The sequence below is a fragment of the Poromitra crassiceps genome, assembly GCF_964638095.1.
Source record: "Poromitra crassiceps genome assembly, chromosome: 6".
NCBI classification, from domain to species: domain Eukaryota; kingdom Metazoa; phylum Chordata; class Actinopteri; order Beryciformes; family Melamphaidae; genus Poromitra; species Poromitra crassiceps.
The window spans coordinates 25,696,752-25,719,855 of NC_139627.1; the positions used below are offsets into that span (position 1 = coordinate 25,696,752).

At 42.0% G+C, this 23,104-nt stretch overlaps 2 protein-coding genes across 3 annotated transcripts; one reads left to right on the plus strand and one right to left on the minus strand.

The window, feature by feature from the left end:
* Positions 1-2,283: 2,283 nt before the first annotated feature.
* Positions 2,284-11,355, plus strand: nfe2l2a (nfe2 like bZIP transcription factor 2a). The gene is made up of 5 exons (XM_083638579.1): positions 2,284-2,458; positions 6,131-6,397; positions 7,046-7,141; positions 7,229-7,417; positions 9,707-11,355. Exons 1-5 carry the CDS (start codon positions 2,420-2,422, stop codon positions 10,967-10,969), a joined length of 1,854 nt encoding a protein of 617 aa, XP_083494705.1. The 5' UTR covers positions 2,284-2,419; the 3' UTR covers positions 10,970-11,355.
* Positions 11,356-12,291: 936 nt separating this feature from the next.
* On the minus strand, positions 12,292-17,423 carry hnrnpa3 (heterogeneous nuclear ribonucleoprotein A3). 2 transcript variants are annotated; one of them, XM_083638451.1, is made up of 11 exons: positions 17,395-17,423; positions 16,543-16,665; positions 16,287-16,433; positions 15,985-16,195; positions 15,799-15,888; positions 15,608-15,646; positions 15,419-15,481; positions 15,109-15,216; positions 14,782-14,934; positions 14,642-14,700; positions 12,292-14,540 (listed from the first exon to the last, which is right to left on the minus strand). In XM_083638451.1, exons 1-10 carry the CDS (start codon positions 17,398-17,400, stop codon positions 14,657-14,659), a joined length of 984 nt encoding a protein of 327 aa, XP_083494577.1. In that variant the 5' UTR covers positions 17,401-17,423; the 3' UTR covers positions 12,292-14,540; positions 14,642-14,656. The 2 variants fall into 2 exon arrangements, with proteins under 2 accessions (XP_083494577.1, XP_083494576.1); XM_083638450.1 differs by having other exon boundaries at positions 15,572-15,646.
* Between the last annotated feature and the right edge of the window lie 5,681 nt (positions 17,424-23,104).

A 23,104-nucleotide genomic window follows, 5' to 3' on the forward strand; every position in this document is an offset into this window, starting at 1 on the left:
GAAGACAAGGCACAATAATACATTTCAACTGCCTAACAAGGTATTGAGTTTCAATGAAAACCTTTAATAATGTTTGAGCAATCCCCCTCCCCAGTATGAAACGTGTGTCATTCAACCTTCACACTTGGTAAGAGTAAAGCATAACAAGTGGCCAACACTTGAATGCTTTGAGATCCGGGCCTTTGCTGTGAGATGAGGCCCGAAGCCACAATAAGATATATAGGCCTATGGAGATTCTTATATTGTCAGCTCTCTTCACCAATGATCGAATGACTAAATATCATTTAGGCCTGGATAGCAGTTGACCAATGACCCTTAAATGTGTTTACTCTCCACTTCAACTTTGACCATAGGCTATTGCAGGTTTGTAAAGTTAACATTTTGGGCAGTCTGTGTATCAGCTGACATGTTTGAAGACTCCAAATTTGGAGACACGTTTACCTTTATTAGAAGTAGCCTATTTCACTCCAGGGGCTAAACGCCCTTTGGGTGTAATGATCCTCCTACCTGTTGAGCTTGAACAACTTTCTGAATTGAATAGTGGAGAATTATGTCCAATAAACAATGCAGGCAATGGTGGTAATGAAGAAAATGCAGTAGACCAGCTGAGCTCTCAGGAGGATTGAGTTCTATATTAGTTTGAAGGTAGTTGGGACACTTGCCACTTCAACAGCAGTTAATTGGCAGTAACTTCCAAAGTGCAAAAAGATAACGACAAAAACAATCAATCATATCGTCACCATATTTTCTACGACAAGAAATAATGTAAAAAGCAAAGTAAGTTCTGCAAGTAATACTGTACCTGATAGAGGTAGACGCAAGGGGCCAGCTGCAATCCAACACGAGGGGCAAATCTAGATCATAAAATGCAAAAGCAGAAAGCGATCTGAAAACATTGCAGGCCACGGCCAGATTAACAATGCAGAAGATTATTCTCACTGCGGTTGAGGTCCGTCTGCGGACTTGCAGTACACTAATCGTATAAGGTGCCTTATGCCGCTTTTACCTTTTCTTCCTCAGTCCTGTGCAGTTCACTATCTGCAGCTGGAAGAATGTCGACGTGGAGCTGCCAAACGTGAACGCGTGTTCATGAACGCGCTTGAGGGAGGGAAAAAAAACCTAGGCTTTTTAGTGTAATTTCACACAGTGGGCTGCACTATAGTGTGAGCTTCTTTACAGATAGGTGCTAGACCGAGTAGGTAAAGTAAGACTAGTCTACCTTATTACCTTGACATCTTTCAGACGGGCCTTAACTTAACTACATCGCCATCCAACTTCTTGCTTAGGCTGAGGTGTCAGAATGCTTATGGATTTCAGCTCTGTAGACAACTTTTTTAAATAGTCTTGGTTTCACCAACTAAAATACATGAGACCATACATTGACATTAAGCACGGACATCAAGCTATTAGATAGATCTGAAATAAGAAATGAATAGCCTACAAAAACAATAATAACATTGTTATAACACCATATAGCGACAATATAGCCTATGCGACCTTATCATGAGTGTTTTTAATCTCCCATGGTATCTATTTATATTAGATAGACCTGTCATATTATGACAGTCATAATATAGTTTAGCTGTGATATGTCTACAGTTTGCTATCCTTCTCAAATGCATAGGATTTTGTAGTATATACTATAGGCTATAGGCCAGTTCAAATAGAGCTTCAAGTGTTCTTTCCCCGGCCTAAGGACACCCGCCTGCCCTGGGCAGCTCTGTGTCCGGATCCTCCGGTGGGAGTGGGTGCAGTGTCTCCACGGGACACTGGGGCCCCAGGGCCTCCATCTCCACACCAGGCACAGCAACCAGCGGGGGGCGCTCTGCACCAGACAAAACTCCTCTGATGTTGGCTTTATGAGAGGAGAAGTGGACTTTTATAATACTAGTCTGAGGCTGCCTTATTAACGTAGAATGAGTGGAAGGCTAGAAAAAAACAACTCAGACTGTATCCAGGCCTTATAATTCCTCGTCTGTCGTCGCCTTGTTGTTTGAGGCTCTGGCATGCAGGTGCCAGTTTTATTAATCTATCAAGTGTATTCTAACTTTTAGACTAGCACATTAACATATTAACTTTGAATTTGACGCAGATCGAAAGTATGTGTTGTGTAATCTTTCTGGTGTGGTATCAGCAGTGGCAGACAGGGGGCTCCTGCATGCACAGCTCTTATCAGGCCGGTGAGGGGAGGGCGGGGCTGGGGGCCGTGCTGTGTCGCAGCTTGTGGGCAGGGCCAGCGTGCTGTTTGGGGCTTTCCGTAATATTCAATAGAATAGAGGAAGCAATATTTTTCCCTCGCCGTCAAACGGTGTCGCGACGGACTCCTCGCCTCCGGGTGGCAAAGCCTTTCTAATCTGAGGAATACATTACACGCATTCGCATCATACGGCGTTTCTTTACGCGAAGGAAGAGCTCCATAATGATGGAAATGGAGGTGCCCGGACATGCCAGTCAACAGGTAAATATTTATTGCCTATCGAAAGTGAGTCATTGGCACAAATAAACCGTCTCGTCTGGCATTGACTGTTGTTCTGCCTTTAACGTTACCCGATTTGACAAGAAGACAGTAGAGTGTTCAGTTTGGCAAACTTTTGATGTTTATTGGTTATTTTTGTTCCACTATCTAATCGATACGCAGTTATTACATGTGTATAAGCTACCCAACAGTTCCGATGTGGCCTAGGCCATCATAGGAAATGCGTGGGCACTGGGCAGCTTCATTAAAATGTATATTTCATGTATCCCCTGTATCTTTCAATTCTGCAAGTCATTGGCGTCTGTACCGTCTGGTTTAGGCTACTCGACAGGGGGGAACTTAATATGAAAACCCGGCTGGACTTCGAGCTTTGGGCTGATTAAAGAATTACAATAAAATTATATTATTACCTACATCCGGATAAGCTGCTAAACATAAAACTGGTGGTCTCTTAAGCCTGTCCCCCTCGTATAGAGTCTGTCAGTCAGCCCTCCTCCCCTTCCTCCCCATGCATGTGATCCCATGTCTGTCATGACCTATCTCCTAACCATTCAAAATTATATCTTTAGGCTACTTCGGAGGGGCTTATGCTAACGTTGAAGCCTGAATTGTTTCCCAGTGTATACCGGTAGCCTCCAAATTGTGCTAACTTCTTCTCAAACACAGGGTAGACATACGATTTCCAGTAATCTTAATAAGAGAAGAGTGTGTGTGTGTGTGTGTGTGTACATAGGCTATATTAAAAAAAGTTGAGGCCTTAGATCTTCAGTTGTTTAGAGGAGGTTGTCATAAGAAAAGGGTCAGTGGAAAATACACCGTTGATGTATGTGGGCCTATAGAGCTGTTTAGGAAAATGTGCAGCTGTTTCATCATCCTTGGTCAAGGGTGGATGTACACTGAAGTCTGATGCAAGGAGGCATAATAAACTACAACATGGCTCTTGCCTGTACTCTGAAGAGTCAGGTCAATGAACAACCCGTACTAACCAGACACCGCGTTGTATCACACTGTCAAGGTTGTTGGCCTGAATCTCTTTTATTTTTGAATTTTCTCTGGATGAAAGATGCCTTTTGACTGCTCGCTGTACTCTTGTTATGGGGAAACTCAAAATATGTTGTTTGTTCATGTAGGTCAAGGTGTTTTTGTTTGTCTATCAGTGAGACCCAGGAAATTGAAAGTTATTTTGTGAGCCAGTTTCCTTGTTCTGATGCCAGCTCTGAACTTGTGACTTACTGACACCCGCCATGTTCACAGACAATGCAGTGTTTATGGCGTTAGGCCTACTACTATTTGCTTTCATTACAGAATATGAGCGGTTTGTCAGGCTATTAGGGATTCTAGCACAGCAGGCTACATATAACAGCTTAATAGATCAGTCCTTCTCACTAACACACATTCATTTTCCATCAGTGACAATAAAGCAGCAAGCTGGTTGAACCTCTCTTATGTAACTGACAGGCCTTTTCTTTTAGATTGGATTGTTTGTAAGATAGCTTGTCTGACGAGCCTGTAAGGTGTGACCAATGGATACAATGTGGTTTTTGAATTTGGAAAACATGGATGACCTCAAGAGGTGTTCTGCCTGCCCACTGAGACATTTTAGGCCACTTCCTCATTCCTCTGGCAGCCAAAATGTCTGGTTGTGTGCTTATACCTCTTACCTCTAACCCGGTGTGTGTGCTTATACCTCTTACCCGGTGTGTAGGCAGTCTCACTGACGTCTAATCCTGCGGTGCTCATGGACTGTTACAGCCTCTGATGCAATACTGAGGCAAAAGAGAGGCTTTAGTGGGATTATTTTGCAGTGCCACTGTTTGTAGTCAGACAAACTCCATGTCAACACTTCCTTAAATATGTACAGGTTTGTTTGACGCACTGCCTGTTTTGCTTGATATTTTAATCAAAGGACAGTAAAAACATGTATTTTTTTTCATGATATTGAAGAATGCTTTCTGGTACTTTGTTCCCGTATAATGTTAACGAGTACATCTTCTCAATTTCACATCCTCTTCCTTCTGTTCTGCTTTGTGCTTTAAATGGTTTTCCTTCGGATCCCTCTCTACTTCCTCTGTTCTGGCCATATGACCTGGTAGCTTTAAGCAGCCTAGGCTATAGGTCTGAGTACCAAACAGTCACATGCTCTGAGGTTTTCTTGTGATCTTGGGTTTATGCAACCACCAAGGGCCTTGTGAAAGGTTTGCTTCTGTAAACAAGTTCTGTGTAGATGCTAAGAGGCCCAAGGGAGAGAGTAACAGTTTATCTCTGGGCATTCCTTTGGTAAACAAAGGCAACTAATAACATTCAGCCAGTGAGGAGATCTACAGGAAATGGTATAGCTGTTACATACTGGATACACTGTGTCTTACATAGCATACTGTCATCAGCACTCTGCTTTAATTAGTCAGCCACACTACCAAGTCAACTTCCTGTGTAAATGTTAGGGAGGAGTTAAAATCTGTTGAGTGTAATATTATGATATTCAATTTCAATTCAAACTTTATTTCAGACCCAGGGAGATCCATAATATAATAAAAAGAAAAACAATAAAAAGGCAGTACAATAAATAGTAAGTGTTGATAACAGCACACAGGATACGAAGATACTCAGGGTCTAGTATACAGACATTTTCGCCAGTGGTTCCACAGTCTGGAAAAGAACTTGCCCGAGCTGCGTTCATGATTGGTCAGTACAGCAATAATGTCATTCACAGATTCAGATGCCCTGCACATAAATCTATACATTAAATTTCTGAGAACGGCAGAGCAAGTCGGTACCCCGATACTGACAAACATAATGCTTGCACTAGAGCTCCTCTGAACTTTTAGCAGCAGCCTCATGCAGTCATTATAAGCCACAGTAAGTTTTCTCATTGCCAGATACTCTGGCAATATGCTGAAATCAGTTATCAGTCTTATTTACTGTGAAAAGTAGACTAAATAAAAGACGTTATATTCTATTGAATGCTGTTACTGAAAATGAAAAAAGGAAAGAAAGGTCTGGCAGTAAATTTACAGCTTTGTATTCCTAATTTTAATTGACTAACATTTTATCGACCTTAGGGATATCATTCTTTTGATTGTTGTATGAAAGGGAAATACATTGCCTAGTAATGTTATATAATGTCAGGATTTCTGTCAATTGTCACAACTAGAAAAATAAATGTATATACTTCAGACATCCTGATTGTGTACATAAACGAGTGGGATCTGAGTTTAAATCTGTTGGAGAACTGACAATTTGAAGCTGTAAAATCACATCAAGCTAAGCTGATAAATCAGCTGTATTTGTGAGTTTAATTGTAAGAAATTATTTTACAGCTCAGTGTCTAACCTCAATGTCCCCATGTATTTGGATGGAAAATGATCAATTCCCGTGGCGTGGAAAGAGTATCAAATGATCTTCTACTGGTGTGTGCTGGTAATAGGGGAAATGGAGAAGTACATCTATTATTCATGCTTCTTCCCCATGGCATTATTGCCAACGTTGTCGCCAATGAACAGATGATAAGGGACAGGGTGTGGCAGGTGCAGCAGGCAGCAGCCACGCACCACAGCAGAGCAGGGACAGTAGACTTCCTCGTTGCCGGGCTGATCACAGGATAGCATGGCTACGGCTCACGTCTCTCACCCATCGCATCTGCGCGTCTCTTTTCAGGACATGGAGCTGATCGACATCCTGTGGAGGCAGGACATCGACCTGGGTGCCAGGCGCGAGGTGTTTGACTACAGCCATCGGCAGAAGGAGCACGAGCTGCAGAGGCAGCGGGAGCTGGCGGAGGAGAAGCGGTTGCAGCTGCTCAGGGAGCAGGAGAAAGCCCTGCTGGCACAGCTCCAGCTGGACGAGGAGACGGGCGAGTACATCCCCCGTCCTGCACCCAGCGCCCCGCTGCGGGCGGCCGCCACACCCCTAGAGGTGACACAGGTACGTCCTGCACACCGCCATCATTACTCATGTCAGGGGCGGGACACTCCCCCCCTCCTCTCTTCATTGGCTGCAGCTGTGTTGTAGCTAGGTAACCACCTCATCCTGTGTAATTAGGGAAACAGGTGGGTCTGTAGTTTGCATTGGTGTATTTGACTCTTTAGAAATTACTCTGCAAAGACCTTTAGAGAAGCTCTATACATACCAAATCATGCTGTTTCGTTTAGTAGATTGTGTGCCACAAAGGATGCTAGTGTATACATAAGATAGTAGGGGTGTCACGATACACTCAGTTCACGATATTGGGTTCACGATAACGATACGATATTTTAACAATATTTTTTTGCGATCGATTTGTAAGTTGAGGGGGCATCCTCCACGCTGATTTGAGTCATTTCACCATTTTCATCCTCCGTGTCTGTAACGTCCCTCGTCTGTTCAAACAAAGCAATGAAAAGGAGAGCGAGCATGCAATCAGATGCAGATCAGTGCCACCATGTTCAGCTTCTTTTTCTCGCGATATGAGATTTCATCTCAACGATACATATTGTCACGTTTTGATATCGCGATATATCGTGGGACAATATATTGTGACATCCCTATAAGATAGCATTCATTTGAATCAATGTATCTGAACCTTTCTTGCAGAATGTCAGCTTCACTGAAGCAGATGGAGATGGCATGTCATTTGATGAATGTTTGCAGCTGCTGGCAGAGACATTTCCCCTCGTCGAGGCGACTGAGGTAACAATTGACTAAATTAATACCATACATGTGATATTACACCTTCAACGACATTGTTTCATTGTAAACTGTACATTTGTGTTGTAGAGCACCTCTGTTTGCCTGGACACTGCTGCTGTTCCAGCCCCCAGCAGCACCCACATCATGATGTCCCCTGAGCAGCCACCTTTGCCCCAGACCGCCACCCCTCTTCCCCCAGCTCCACTACGACCACAGAGGACCTCCGCAGATTTGGAGCAGGCCTGGATGGAGCTTTTGTCCCTCCCTGAGCTGCAGGTATAATACATGGATTCTCAATAGCCCGATGGCCTGTGTGACGGAACAAACAGCCAAAGAATGCATCAGGGGCAGGACTCGGGCATTAGAGGACAAACACACTTGTGTTTGCCCGATGTGAATGGGCTCTCATATTATGTGCAGACAGGTGTGCCCGGCTCATTCCACTGTGATTGGGTTTGAGTGTTGAGAGAGGAGACTCGGAGCAGTAGGGGGCGCGTTAAGGTGTGATGTCGTTTTTTAGCATAGGTAGCCTCTAGCCTCGTCTGGCTGAACAGCAGGGTCTTGTTTAGTGATTGCGGGCGGCGCTCTGACACAGTTGCTTTCTGGCAGGAGCGTTTGGATTTGTGCTCAATAGCTGTAGAATTAGCAGTCTCATCGGTTTTATTAATAATAATACATTTTATTTTGAGGCGCCTTTTAAAACACCCAAGGTCGCCGTACAGTGCATAAAAGAAGATAACATACTAAAAGATCATACTCGGATAAAAACAAGCCTGGCAAACACCAGCATAGATAAATCAACACAAGCATAGATGAAAAGACAGGAGATGCTTTCTGGCAGGAGCTTTTGGATTTGTGCTCAATAGCTGTAGAGTTAGCAGCCTTATCAGTTTCATTTGAAGGCAGCCGATGGAGGGAATTGCAATCCTTTTTGTTTGCATTAGCTTTTGTGTGGCATTCGTTGCCTCGCCCTCACATCTCAGAGCAGGCGGGACTACAGTCCCCTCCAGGAAACCATACCCTCAAGCAGCTTCTCATTGGATGCTGACATTACCTTGTTAAAATGACTGTTGCTTTCAATTGTGCATATTTTTTGTTACACTGTGGTAGGGAGTAGATTTGTGTGGTTGTGGTTTTCCTTTGAGTCCCTGTTGATATGGAAGGAAGGGCTCACAGGCAGTTTGTGAAGAGTCTCTGGTCCATTTCCCTTTTAACCAAAGATAAAAGCTGTCTTGGAGAATCCTGAGCTTTCTCCAATTTGTCTTGGAGTTTTATTCTGTGAACCCACAGCTCCTTTGGTAAAGTCCAGAACTCTCCTGGTACTTCATCAATGTTAGGTGCAGGGAAAACCTTTCATTTGGAGTTCTTGCCTTTTTTTAATACTGTATACAGCCTTTCTTTTTAATACATGGCAGTGCAGTGAGTTCATGGGCATTATAGCATCTATAAGAGGATTCTTTTCTTTTTACATAATCTAATTTACTTTCAATCTCATGTATGGATGGTGGCAGCAACCTTTTTTCAAATTTATTTCAGAAGATTTATGTTCACCCAAAACTGAAAATTCACTCATTATCTACTCACCCCCATGCCAGTGGAAGGTTTTTTAGTCCACAAAACAGCTGAAACTTCCCAGCGAAACAGCTTTGCAGTATCCTCCTAACAACTGAAGTGAATGGTGACCAACTTTCAAATGTACAAACATAAAATGGCTCCATCCTGCTCCCCAGGCATAATCCAAGTGTTCAAAAGCCCCGACATGCCAAGTAGACTTGGAAAAAATGTCCTTTCCCCCAACTTTTTAGCCAAAATCCTCACTGCATCCAGGTAGCTCCCAGCTACGTTCAAGCCTGTCTGAATTGGGCGCATGAGCGCAAATGCTCGCCATGCGCCACATGCACTCTTCATCTGGATATCAACTGCTCCGTTGAATCCCTCCGTGCAGCCCAGGAAAAGCTTTTCACCAGAGGACGACCGTTCAAAAATCCACGACAGAAAACCGGAAATACTTCTAGTGGCACATGTACATGCCTAGCTCGTGCACGGTGGTGCACCCACTTCAGTGTGCCGGGCTGCATCTGGACGTGTACGCGGTTGAGAGCCAAGCGCTTACAGTGAAGATTTAGGCTTAAGAATTGGGTAAATTATCGCTTTTTGAGTCAATTTTGCATGTTGTGGCTCTCGAAGACTCGGACTACACCTGATGATCAGTGGAGGCTTTTTTTTTTTCTTCTCCAGGGTTTTGTTAATGTTTGAAAGTTGGTCACCATTCACTTGAGTTATTTTGGAGAATGCTATAACTCTGTTTCCCTGGGAAAGTCCAGTTTGTTTTTTTACTATAAAAAACATCTGACCTTCTACCAACATTTTGGCTGAGTAGATGACAGAATTTTCATTTTTGGGAGAACTTATCCCTTTAAGTAATCAGACACAGAAATGTTGGTATCTTAGTTTCTGATGTTTAAACTATATATATATATATATATATATATATATATATATATACACTGGTATCAAGCTGTGTTGATTGTATTTTTGAATAAATATTTTTTCCCTTCCTTCTAGCAATGCCTGAACATGCAGATGGAAGACACTCTGGAGACTACGACATATCCTCTCACAAACAGCCCCGAAGTGCAGGATCCAAACTACACTTTTTACCCACTGTCTACTCTCCCAGACGTGGGGGCAAACAATGTAGATGTTTGCCCCCCTGAATTTATTAATGCGTTTGACGCCACCTTTCCCAATATGGCCCCACAAGACGGCCTCAGTCAAATGACGGCAAAAGCCCCTCAATTAACTACTAACTTTGGTGCAGAGAGCTTCTGTGACGTATTTTACCCCAACCCCATTCTCAGTCCAGAAGACAGCAGAGGGGGTCAACCTGGCCTTGAGGGGAATGGAAGCACTGAGATACCAAACAAGCTTCCCTTCAAACCAATGGACATTCACAGCCTCTCACCGACAGAAACATTTCAAAGATGCAAACAAGAAGTGAAGGCAGAACTGCCAGACTCTGATTCGGGAATATCTCTGAACACAAGTCCAATTGCTAGTTCACCCGAGAAGTCTGTATATGGTGACGGGTCCTTTGGTTTTAGTGATTCAGACATGGAGGAGACAGACCTCAACCCTGGGAGCGCAGAATCTGATTACTCCGAAATGTTCTGCTTGAATTTCCAACCTGATGATTTCCAGCAAACAGCGTTTCTGTTGGGACCGATCGGTCAGACACAGCAGCAGCAGGAAAAGAAACCCAAGCAACACAAGACAGAGCCAGCAGAGGAGACTGGCCACGACGACGCCCCCTTCACTAAAGACAAGAAGAAACGCTCGGAGCTGCGTCTCTCCAGAGACGAGCAGAGGGCTAGGGCCCTCAAAATCCCTTTCACTGTGGACATGATAATCAACCTGCCTGTGGATGACTTCAACGAGCTGATGTCAAAGCACCAACTTGGCGAGGCCCAGCTGGCCCTGGTCCGAGATATCAGACGCCGCGGGAAGAACAAGGTAGCTGCCCAGAACTGCCGCAAACGCAAGATGGAGAACATCGTGGGGCTGGAGTATGACCTGGACTCGCTGAAGGAAGACAAGGAGCGCCTCCTGAGAGAAAAGAGCCAGAACAGCAGCAACCTGCGGCAGATGAAGCAGCAGCTCAGCAGCCTGTACCTGGAGGTGTTCAGTACGCTGAGAGATGAGAAGGGGAACCCCTACTCCCCCTCTGACTACTCCCTCCAGCAGACAACCGATGGCAACATCTTCCTTGTCCCTCGCATCAAAAAGACACACATCAAGAGCAAAGACAAGCACTTATCTTCTTTGTAATATGGTACTGCATTATCATAGTAATACTACTATGCAATAACTTTGTAGTTGCTCAGCTTTAAGCCTATGTAGATCAGCAGAACTATTATATAGTTTTTGCTTACTCCTCATGAATGTTGTAATATTTTTGATATTTTACTTATTTTGTACTGCTTTCTAATACCCTTTGAGATTATTTTATCAATATCATTTGTAAATATAAACATTATTTGCTATTGAGACTAAGAAAGTGTATTTTACTGTATATAATGTTTCCTTATGCTAATGATTTTTGTTTTGATTGTTACTTTACTTATGTCTGTTTTATAACTACCTTTTGATTTGCTGCCCGTTTCTTTTTTTAAATCCCCACTTCTGTGCTTTTCAATAAACTATCCGTATAGCCATTCGGTCTCCTATTTTCTGAAAACTGAACATTGTGTGGTATACTGTGGTTACAGCCACAGCTTGTAGTAGATCGATGCCAGATGGACATATAGTCTGAGGAATGATTATATAACTTGCCACATGCTCATTTTGGCAGGCTCTGCCATGAGGCATGTAAAGTAGCAGAAACCTCTATAGAATCTTGCACAGAAACAAAGTAGCAACGTTAAAGCCTTGATCCCCTTTCACAATCACCTTCCTTTATCAGGTGAACAAAGTTGTATTTATAGGGAGCTAAATCTGGTCTGTGACCCAAATCTTGTAATACTGTAAAACTCCAGTATATCCAGTAAGTCTTACATCCCCCCCCCCCCCACACACACAAAAAAAAGAAAAAAGAAATCACACAAACTGCATTCATTGTTACACAACAGTGAACACAATTGTTTAGCTAGTGCTGTACACTCATGTGAACCATGCATGACAACTTCACAATGGTCCACCGGGCAAACTCGTTCAAAGGCAAAGCCCTGCACAATCAGTATTTGCTCTTTGTGCACTTTCACGCAAACACTACCTTTGATCACAAGCCCATTTTCTACTCCCAGATCAAACTTCAGAAGGCGTATCGCAAACAAAACCCGTTACAGTGTACAGTAACACACTTTAGAAGGATTTCTGTGAGCCACGAGTAAATCAAACAATAAAACCTTATGAGATCTTTTGACATTGTTACAGTTGTAGTGTGCATTGGGATGCGAGACAAATACTTTACTGCTCAGTTACATCTGGGTGCAATTTCCAAACACTTTATTTGCAATTCAGAAATAAATCACTCACTTTATGAAAGATATTTTTTATTTAAGAACTCAAGGTCACATTTATACTTGCATAACTTTCTGTTAAGCCAATGAAGTTCACCCAGACGGTGGTCCCTTTGTCAAGCCCAGGTTTATTATGTGAAATGAAGTTGGGCAAACACTCCCCTCGTAGAAATACTATTCCTCAGCTGATTGTGAAACATTTACATAATATGTTAGCAGGCGCAGGCAGGGCCTTTTGAGTTTAAGGGTGGGTAGAGTGTGAGACTTGCGTGAGTGACTTTCATGCTATGTAGAAATAATTGAAAGTAATTTAATCTGTAGTAGGTGATCTTGTGGGTTATTTTGAATTCATATCCTTGGTATGATGCATAGTGAGCATAGAATAGCAATGTCCCTTCTGTCTGCTGTTGCCACTGCTGTGGCCTCACTACCCAGAAGTGTGGTATGTATAACACTTCAAGGTATAATGATCCAAAATGTATTGTAAATGAAGCATTTTTTTTTATGAAAATTACATTTTGATGTACCGGTACCCATACTTAGCTTATTTGATCTCGTTCTTTTGAACTTGCGTCTAGTGACTTGAGAGAAAGACCCCCAAGGTTCTAATCTCTGTAACCATTCATACATGTCCGTGTTTTTATATTCCATGACTTAAATGTAGCCTTGGAATTGTAGTCTTTATATAAATACAGATTTTTCCAGGGCTGGGAACCCTGTAGCTGGGGTGTTAATTAGTAACAAATATGAAAAGTAACAACATACAGTATATTTTTCCTTCAAGGTATACCAAGCAGTGATAATATAGTAGTAGGTTGCTTCTTGTCAAAGTGGAGCAATATTAGATCATCCTGCTCAGTCTACCTTAAAAGGACCCTTGAACCTCTTAAACTCACTTTCAGGGGTGAGGGTGAGGTTACAATGTGAGAGCAGCCTGCAATAATATTTTGAAAAACAAGTCTTACCCATCCAGAACCTTCCATGTTATCAGGTCTTTACAGATTTCAGCAAGAAGAGAATGCCTCTTTCCAAATCTGCAAATCAAGAAAAGTGGTTACTCTTACCTGTTCCATCTTCTCAAGTATGCTTTTGTGAAATACTCACTCCCTTTTCCTGTTACGTCTGAAAGCTAGTATTTGCGGGTAAACTGCAGTATCTCTGACTCAACAGGATCTCCAGCATTGTGTCCAGGAACTAGTCTTTCTTCGCTAGCACCAGCTGCTGGGAGGTTGTTTAGCTAGCCTGGAGAGAGAGACGCTCACTACCAGGCACGACACTGCAAGCTTTCTTCCATGGGGCGTTGTGCTCGATGCTGCCTTGTCTTTTCACTCTCAACATGCTGACTGGTCCACTGTGCTGGGGCTGGAGACGTCCTGTCTGACAGTCATGTGCAATCCTCCACACTAGCGACGCAGAGGGCCCAACTGCAGGAGTTGGCGGCTGTTATAATCCTACTTGCTCAACACTGGCATAGGTGGGGTACGGGCCCTTGCCCTAGGTCTACCCAAAACTCCCTTGTCATTGAGCCAGGCAGGTTAAAAAGGAAAATTATTTAAAAAAATACTTGCAAAAAATTGAGGGGGGGGGGGGTCTTCAGGAGAGGCTGATTTGCTCAACTTCATAGTTACAACAAGCAGGCAGAAGAGAAATTAATGACTCTTTTAATCTTTTTTTCTGAACCAATGACGCACTGAACCTCAGAGCACTTTACTACACAATTTTATTCCGTCGTTTTCTTCTACTCAAAATATTTGAACAATCTAGAAATTACTAGAATTAGAAGCATTCCCTTAATTTTAATCCTGACTGCTAATAATTGTTGACACTAGTACTATGAAGGAATTACATCATACTGTGCTTCAAATACAAAATCAATACAATTGACACTTGCAATTTTGCAATCAGAATATTTGAAAAGAAAAAATATTAATTCTAGCTCCTCTGAGGGCCTGATATATCTACACCATTTGACAAAACCAGGTGAAAAGACAAAAGATGAAAAGACTAGCAGAAATCTAAACCACAGGAACAAAAATAAAGAAAAAGTTTATATTAAGAACTGACTTCAGGTAAAAAAAAAAAAAAAAAAAGTTTAACCTTACCCCTGATAACAGGCACAATACACACACTTTAGATGCACAAAACGAAAATTGTTTTAGCAGGGAAACATCTATCACAAGTAACGAAATGTATCATCTGCACTCATGATTTGCGTGAACACTTTTGGACAGTCCTTTTTATTCCAAAAACATCTCCGATTTAGCTGCAGTAAACATCTGCCTTCTGTGTTCATCTAATGCTCTCAGAGCCTCAAAGTAACCTGCAGCTTTCCTGACAATTCCTTTGCTCACCTCCTCGCCTCTCCTGCTAAGAACTGAAGCCTGTTGAATGGATACAGGATAGAACAAATAGTTATTCTACACTTTTATGTGCTCACTCTGTACTGTGCCACTAGGGTGGTGTGAAATTGAATTTAACTTACCAAAACATCAAATAATTAATATCGTCGTGAGCCATAGCCACCTCCGCCACCACTGCCACCTGCAATGAACAAAATGACATTAGTACCCTGATGTCACTCTTGAAAGTAGTGCAGTTTTGAAGTCTCGCCGTGACACTCACCACCATATGGTCCACCCGAGCTTCTGCCACTGCCTCCGCCACCGCCACCAAAGTTGTTTCCCTTCATGGGGCCATAACTGGACTGCTGTCCACCATAGTTTCCAAAGTCATTGTAATTCCCGCCCCCTCCACCTCCGCCTCCACCAAAGTTTCCTGAAGTCACAATTAACTGATTTCAAGACAGCGTTCCATTTCAGGTGTAAAATACTGCACTTTTGCTATGGATTAAAGCTAGCACTTGATTGTCTTAAATACAGAAGAATTAGTATACAACCATCTTATTCTTATTCTGGTGAAAATAGAGTGGGGAAACAATGAAAGCAGTACCTCCATCGTTGTAGTTGTTATAGCCACCAAATCCACCACCCTGGTTCCCATATCCTTGACCGCCACCTCCATAGTTCCCTCGGCCTCCTCCGTAACTGGGTCCTCCACCTGGAGACAAAAATACATGCAACTCTTATGCTGTGATAATACAAACATACAAAAGAAACTCATTCATTACATAACTGAGTGGGCAATGCATACTTGATACCATTGCATGAATGCAATGTTTTGTAAATGTGTAAAAAAACAAAATAGTGAGAAGTTTAATCCATTACACTTGTTAAAATGTTGATTCACAACAGCAGCTCACCATCTCCTCCATATCCATCAGAGCTATCACCACCATAGCCGCCTCGTCCTCCACCATAGCCACCTGCAAAACAAGGGGGTAAAGTACATTATGTCTTCAAACTCACCTGCTTTTTAAATCCTGCAGCTCCCACCCTGTCCAAATGACATTCACCTCGGAAATTACCACCACCACCACCACCATAGTTACCCCCTCTGCCCATGAAGTTTCCGGATCCTCCACCACTGTCTGAAATGAAGAAAAACACTATGTTTAATGGCATTTCCAACACAGCAGTGCACTGCTTTTATGCCTTAAAAAAAACAAAAACAAAAAATCAGCCAAGTGTAGAATAATTAACCACTGTGTAACTCTTTTCAGTCTATTCTAATGATGCTTACTCCTCTGACTGGATGCAGCCATCATTTCCTGTTTGGAGAGAGCTTTCCTGACCTCACAATTGTGGGAGTTGATTGTGTGGTATTTCTGAGCTGTAAAGTAAACAAGGGAAAACATTTAGTCTTCATTGATATTCCCTGGTGTTTAATAGCAGCTGATCTAACCCTGAACTGTAAGCAACCACATACCAACAATTTTATCCACAGTGTCATGGTCATCAAAGGTGACAAAGCAGAACCCCCTCTTTTTCCCAGTTGAGCGTTCCTCCATGATATCAATGCAGTCAATCCTTCCATACGGCTCAAAATACTCTCGAATGTGGTACTCCTCTGTGTCCTCCTTGATGCCGCCAACAAAGATCTTCTTTACAGTCAGATGCGCACCCGGTCTGGAAGAGTCCTGAAACAAACAATAGCGGTGAGTGCACAACAAACAAGAGAAAGTTATTAACTTGCTAATAATTTCTGCCTACTTCTCTGGGTTTGTTTACCTCTCTGGATACGGCCCTCTTGGGTTCAACGACACGGCCATCCACCTTATGAGGCCTTGCTGTCATGCAATCATCCACCTCTATTGCAGAGGAATATGTTACAAAGCCAAACCCTCTTGAACGCTTGCTGTTGGGATCTCTCATCACCTTAAAAAAATAAAAATAAAAAAAAGTTTGGCAATGGGGGTTGGGATAGAGTTAGCAACAATTAACTTTTTTTTGCCTCCACTTTGTGGAAACTCAAACAAATACATACCACACAGTCCGTGAGTGACCCCCATTGTTCAAAATGAGCCCTTAAACTCTCCTCAGTTGTTTCAAAACTCAGACCCCCAATAAACAGCTTTCTGAGCTGTTCAGGTTCTTTAGATTCACGACTCTGTAGGAACAACATGAGAAACGTTATTCAAACACAACTGTGAATTCAGTAAGCTTAGACTAAAATAGTAAAACTAATAAAACATGCCTATACACCAGCCGACCAGCGTATTTTTTTTTATGGCTGTATCCCTGTTGTGTCAGCAGGCAGAGGCAACAATGACAACGATTTTACGTTGATTGACAAGTGATTCAAGAGCACAAACTATTACAAATAGCATGTTGTTCAAGTAAGTAAACGTTGTTAAACCGGTTCAAGCCGACAGAGGCCCGCGGCAGCAGGAAGCGTTAGCGCTGGGCAGATTTCAGCTAGCGTTAGCATTAAGCTAATGTCAGGGGTCTCGCAGGTTGACCAGTGTGCTGTTAACTATTGCTACTTGTATTAAACCAACAGCTATCAAACCCAAATCTATTTACGCCAGCGTCAATGTTGCTTTTAGCCTCAAACCAAACATGACCCCCAGCAGAGGCTGTCAGCTAATATATCCAGTGTTGTTAGCTCGTTTTGATTAACTAGCGTTGTTAGCCTAGCTGTCTGCGACGTGACTAGCATTAACTGAATAGCTGACGTTCTCCGTTAACTCCAGTCCAGCCACATAAAAGCGGCAAATTACAATGCAGTGCTATGCACATTTACACACTCGTATCACCGGTATTCTTAGATAACGCCCACCGCATTACTAAGTGGTATGTATGTATATTTACATCGCAACATGATAACACACATCACCTCCATTTTGCAGTTGTCCCAGTTGTCCACAGGCGCAGAACGGAATTGACCACGTGATGCGGAAACTCCCGTTCTGCCTAGTCTGGGCACCTTTCACCCCGCTTTTTGTCATGGGGGCGTAAACCAAGGAACTGGAAACAACACCGGAAATAAGTGCGCCAAAAAACGTCTTTGTTGCCGTTAGCTTGACGCGGCGAGGTTACGTTAGCTAGAGCCTGAAAAGAACAACAACAAAAGTTGTATAGTAGCGTTAGCACATTTCTAGTAACTGCCGAGGAAGGTTTCTGGAGAGCCAAAGACAATGGAGTACTCGCCATGTGAAATCTTATGATCAATGTCCATGTCTTTCCCAGCACAGGCAGCAGAGATGCTTCAACTGTTGTACTCTATCCTCCATTATGATAACAGCGGACAGACAACTAGCGTTATAGCGTTAACTATTCCATCAACTGGCCATTTGTTTGAAAAGTAAAGCTTCTGCATTGGCTTAAATGTGTGAGCTTGTGAATCCGCAATGTTTCTACAATAACTTCTTCAAAAACTTCGTTCGGTACGTCCATCTTTTGTTTTGTCGTTTGCCGTTTTATTTTCTGATTCGTTGTGTCTAATTGTCAAGTTAACGAGCTATTTCCGCTGTTGTTTCCTGTCTAGGGCGGGCTCTAGTCCGGAAACAGGCAGGGTGACAAAATCACTTGTGAACGGAGGCCAGGCTCTTTCTCGCCGAGAAGAGCCTGGTGACGCGAGGTTAGTTCTGCCACTGCCATTGAGTTTGGGATTTATTTGTCAAAAACTAAAACTGTAGACATTACAATATAGCCACTAAGACATCTCTATGGAAATAAACAGGACCACCACTGTTTAAAATGTCAGATGATAATGGCATTCTCGCTATGCTTCTTGCAATGAAATTTAAACATGATCCTTCGCGCCATCTATTGGTTAAAGTGGAATACCACTCAATTTAGAATAGACCAAATCACCGTGACGTCACCATGTAAACAAATTTACTTCCGGGTACCACTTGGGGAAGGCGGCAAGTTTAAATGTGCGTGTTGTCAAATAAATGCTGTCAAACCCTCTCGTTGTTTTCGGCCGACTACTTTCAATTTAAATGGTTAAACGGTTGGTAAACATGCTTGTCCGACGTATCTAGCCTTTCTTCTGTGTTTGTTTTATGTAGTGTTAGCTAGCTAATAACGTTTGTTTGTCTGTCAAACTCGCTGTTTTTTTACGTTACAGACAGAGTAACCTCGCGTCACCAGGCTCTGGTACAGACAGAGCTACTGACGCCACGTCAATTTAATTTAGCTTCAAGTCTACTCTAGTCTGGTCCAACAGGTAAATTAGCTAGTCTGGTCTCCACTAACGTTAGTGAAAGTGTTGTTATGAATGATATTAAACAACAACACAACACGGACGAACCATTTTTGTCTTCTTTGTCTGTTTTTGTCTTCAACACGTCAGTTTGTGCCGTCCACCGCCATTATAATGTGTGGACCTCAGGGGTACCCGGAAGTAAATGTAAACATCCCGCTGATGCGTGATTTCTAACCCCACATAGGATAAGCAATAACCACGCCCTGTGGCGCCGGGATTGGCCAGGAGCAACACTGGAGGGCACGCAGCCCAGCGATTTCATGAACCAACTGAATAGCTCTTGAGAACGGACAGCGATTTCGAGAGCGGACATTGAGAGCGGACATTGAAATGAATTATGGTCACCTACCTTCCTTAGCATAGTAATAATAATAATAAGTAGCCTATAATAATTGTAATCTACACAATGTACACAATCTACAAAAACATGCAATAATATAAACGGTGTTGTGTTCACGTTCATAGTCATATAATATAATGTATCATATCGTTAATTTCAAGCTCAATTCTTACCCAGAGAAAAGGTACAGCACTGAAAATGTAACAAGCAATAGTTTTTTAAACATCTTTATTTTAAAAGATGAAAAAACCCAGGTGCTTTAGTCCCAAGCTTCAATGCTCCTGGCCAATCCCAGCGCCACAGGGCGTGGTTATTGCTTATCATAATTATGTGGGGTTAGAAATCACGCCCCGCGGATTTGGTCTATACCCATTCATGTCCATTGTCCACAGCTGCGAATGCTGCACAGCAAATCCGCCATGTTGGCCTGAAGCAGACGATTGGCTGTCATGTTCTGTGCTGTTGTCCCATTGGCCAATGAAGCGGGGTTTCTTTTCAGGCCAAAATGGCGGCAGCGCTTTCATCACATTTCTAAAGAACGAGTTGTGACAACCGTTGCCTTCAATACTCTTTGTTAAAACTGCAGTCAGTAGAAGATAGTTACTTTAAGACATCTCTCTATGGAAACAAACAGGGCCACCACTGTTTAAAATACCAGGTTATGTTATTTGGTCAGTTTGCCCCCTCTTACCTTCTTGCCGTCTAAAAAAAATCTTGCCGTCTTGCAATGGAAAAAGGATCATTCGCCCCATCTACTGGTTAAAGAGGAATACCATTCAATTTAGAATACCGATTCATGTCCACCACAGCTGGTGCCTGGTGCAGTCCAGGAAATTACTGAGAATGAAAAATCTTCAGCCAGCCCCTTAAATTATTATTGGGTAGAGTCTGAGTCTACTACAATGAGTGGGATAGTGAATTTAAATGAGTTCTACTGTAGCATTGTTAGCTTCAAAACATAAAATAATATTCTGTGCCATAACCTCACCGTGGTCAGCTTTCAAATGTTTTTTTTCTTTTCTTTCTTTTTTAATTCTCATTCTCTATGGTAGATACATTAATGGTGCTTTAATGGCAAATCAAGGAGCAATTATACTATTCTGTTTTCTGGATATGGGGATACTTAACTTCAGCGGAAATTTTCTCATAACATGAATTACATTATGACAATATTACAAGGCTTATGTTCAGAGGTATTCGGGGGCATATCATTGCCTACCTACAGCCTATGTTTTCTGTTCAAGTTAGACCTTTCTCACTATAGGCCTCTTTGCTTGGCGAGTAGGCTAGCCTATGATCTATGTGCCAGACACTGTTGAACCTTGTTGAAGCTGACCAGCATCTCCAAATTTATGACTGTTTTATGGTTTTAGACAATGTCTGTCATTAACTTTATTGTAGTGTGTGAGAAAATACAGCCCCAATAAAAAGGCTAATGTTTTTCTGACACCATTAATGATGAGTATTTATTATCAATCCATAGTTCAAATTCAAGGGACTGTCTGTGGCTCTACAGTTACTGTATTTGCTTAGGAGAAATGAATACATTTAATATTCAACGTTGGCAAAGATAATGAGTAAATGTTCTATTCATCTTTGCTCACAATGTTGAATGAATGGAAAATCTAGCAATAACTGAATCACAGTAAAATCATGTATATTAGGCTATCATTTCAATAAATTTAGCAATTACATTTGTTACAGCACATTTATTCCTTAATTAAATTATTAATGAGGGTGAGGACCTGGTGATATTATTTCTGCTTCAGGGCGTACTCTTAATTAGGGAACACTGTAGCATGCAGTACCATGAAAATCCAAATGTCTTGTTTTTAGAGAAGTTTGATCATCCTGCAACATGTGAGCATGCATGAAACAACCAACATTTATTGTTTATGGAAATATGCTTGGAGATACAGTAGTATAACATTTCTTATCAGCGCTTTAGCTAAATATGTTATTGAATGGACAAAAACCTCAGATCCCACATCACTGTTGGACCATTTGAGGCTGGTATTGGAATCGTTTATGCATATTACAGAGTTATATTCTCTACTCATTGAACAGTGCCTGTTCAGCATTGGAAAGAAGTTGAGTCTTTTTCTTTATCCCAGCTGAAGCCTGTGTGAGGCACTGTTGTTTGAGTAGAGCAGATTGAAAGGACCTACCAGCATATTTCACTTCATTTGATGGCTCTGCGATGGCCATTACACTTTGCATCTTTGTTCTTATATTTCTTCAGAATTTTCTAGCCATTTAAAAAAATGCTATTATTTATTACCATACTGTAAACTAGCTATAGTCTACCGACTAATATTTGCTTTCATCACTTCCTTACATAACAAAGTTTTGCTTGCAATAAGATTTTGCTTCTTCACTGCCTATATCAGTTTTTAGTAATGACACATATGGCTGCTGTTGTAATGCAGAATGCTAGACATTTGTTTGTCAGTTTGCTCTAGAGAACAGTATTTGTTTGTTTAAAAAAGCGGGAACAGGACCTTTTATGCATTTACCAAATCTCTGTTTCTGATGAGTCTCCGCATGTCAGAAGTGCAAGTATGTTTACATCAGCCTGGTCCCAGGGAAAGTAAATGTGTGTCTTGCATGTTGCTGCACTATAAAGCATGCAGAACAACGTTGCTGTCGATGTGAAACCTCAGCGTCTGCCTTATTTTGTAACCAGAAAAAGAAAACAATGAACCAAAGCCTATCACAACTGTGGGGATTGATAAATAATCTCATAATTGAATGCCAAAATGTGAGATTTGTAGGGAGGAGCTGAGCTGAGTGCAGAGGTGTGAGTGAACGCTACAGTATCAGTCTCCCACAGATGTAGTTTGATTGATGCTCTGTGTACATCTCCTTGCCCCAACCTCTGGACAACATGTTTGTTTGGTTGTTGATCACACCCCTTAGTCTTTGGACGTAACTGCCCCCCTGACACAACAATATATCACAAGCCCCACACTGCCACCTGCTAGGGACATTTCTTTTCTGTGTTCTGTGGAGACTACTTTGTCCTTTTTATATGGCATTTTGGGAAATCAACATTTGATGCAAAAAAAAATGTTTTTATTACACAGCCAAGCCTCAGCTTCTTTTCACCACATCAAAGTTATGCCAGTAGGGATAACATGCTCCAATGCTAGAGCACAGGAATTTAAATGCAATTAGCAGTTCATTTACATCAACTGTAATAAAAAATTAAAACTTGGAGAAAAAACATATATATTTAATGACACTCGTAAAAAAGTCTTGGTTTGATCTGATTTACCATACAACTAATCTTGGTCTTGATTATAATTTTGGCTGAGACAAATGAATGATGTAACCATCTCCTGAAATAGAGGGGGATGACATCCTTGTATGGTCTAAAAGGCAGCACTTAGTTAGGACAGTGATTAAATAATTAATACAAGTTTTATACCCATTTTAAACCTCAAAATTATGGTTTGCCATATATCTGAGGGTGAGTCACTGAAGAGCACCCTGTCAGCAAAAATTTCATGTACAGTAAATCTTTGTGAGGGAGGAGCCAACAGCTGCAAATCATCTGTGAGGTGAGGGATGGCATACATATAACCTTTTCTCCCTCTATTCTTTTCAGGTATAGGCTAATGCTTGAGCAGAACACCACTGAAAACTGAAAATGTGCTGCGCTGAAAAGGCAAACAACAAAATCTTTTCAGCTCAGGGATGACTTTAATTTGTGGAGGATTATATCAACACAGAGCACTAATCGTCTTTTTCAGTGCTGAGGTCAGCTTGAGAGATGCAATAATAGGTGGCACCATAACCCTTTAAACAATGTGCCAGTCAGGATCATGCCCCAAACAACCAATTTCTGAGCCGGGTTTTCTGGTTTTGTCCATTGTGCAGAACAAGCTATGCAGTGACATGCTAATCAAACCTGACTGTTACATAATGGCCTTTTCCTTGGAGCTATATGGACCCATAAACGCCTAAACATAAGCCTTGTTATCTGCATAA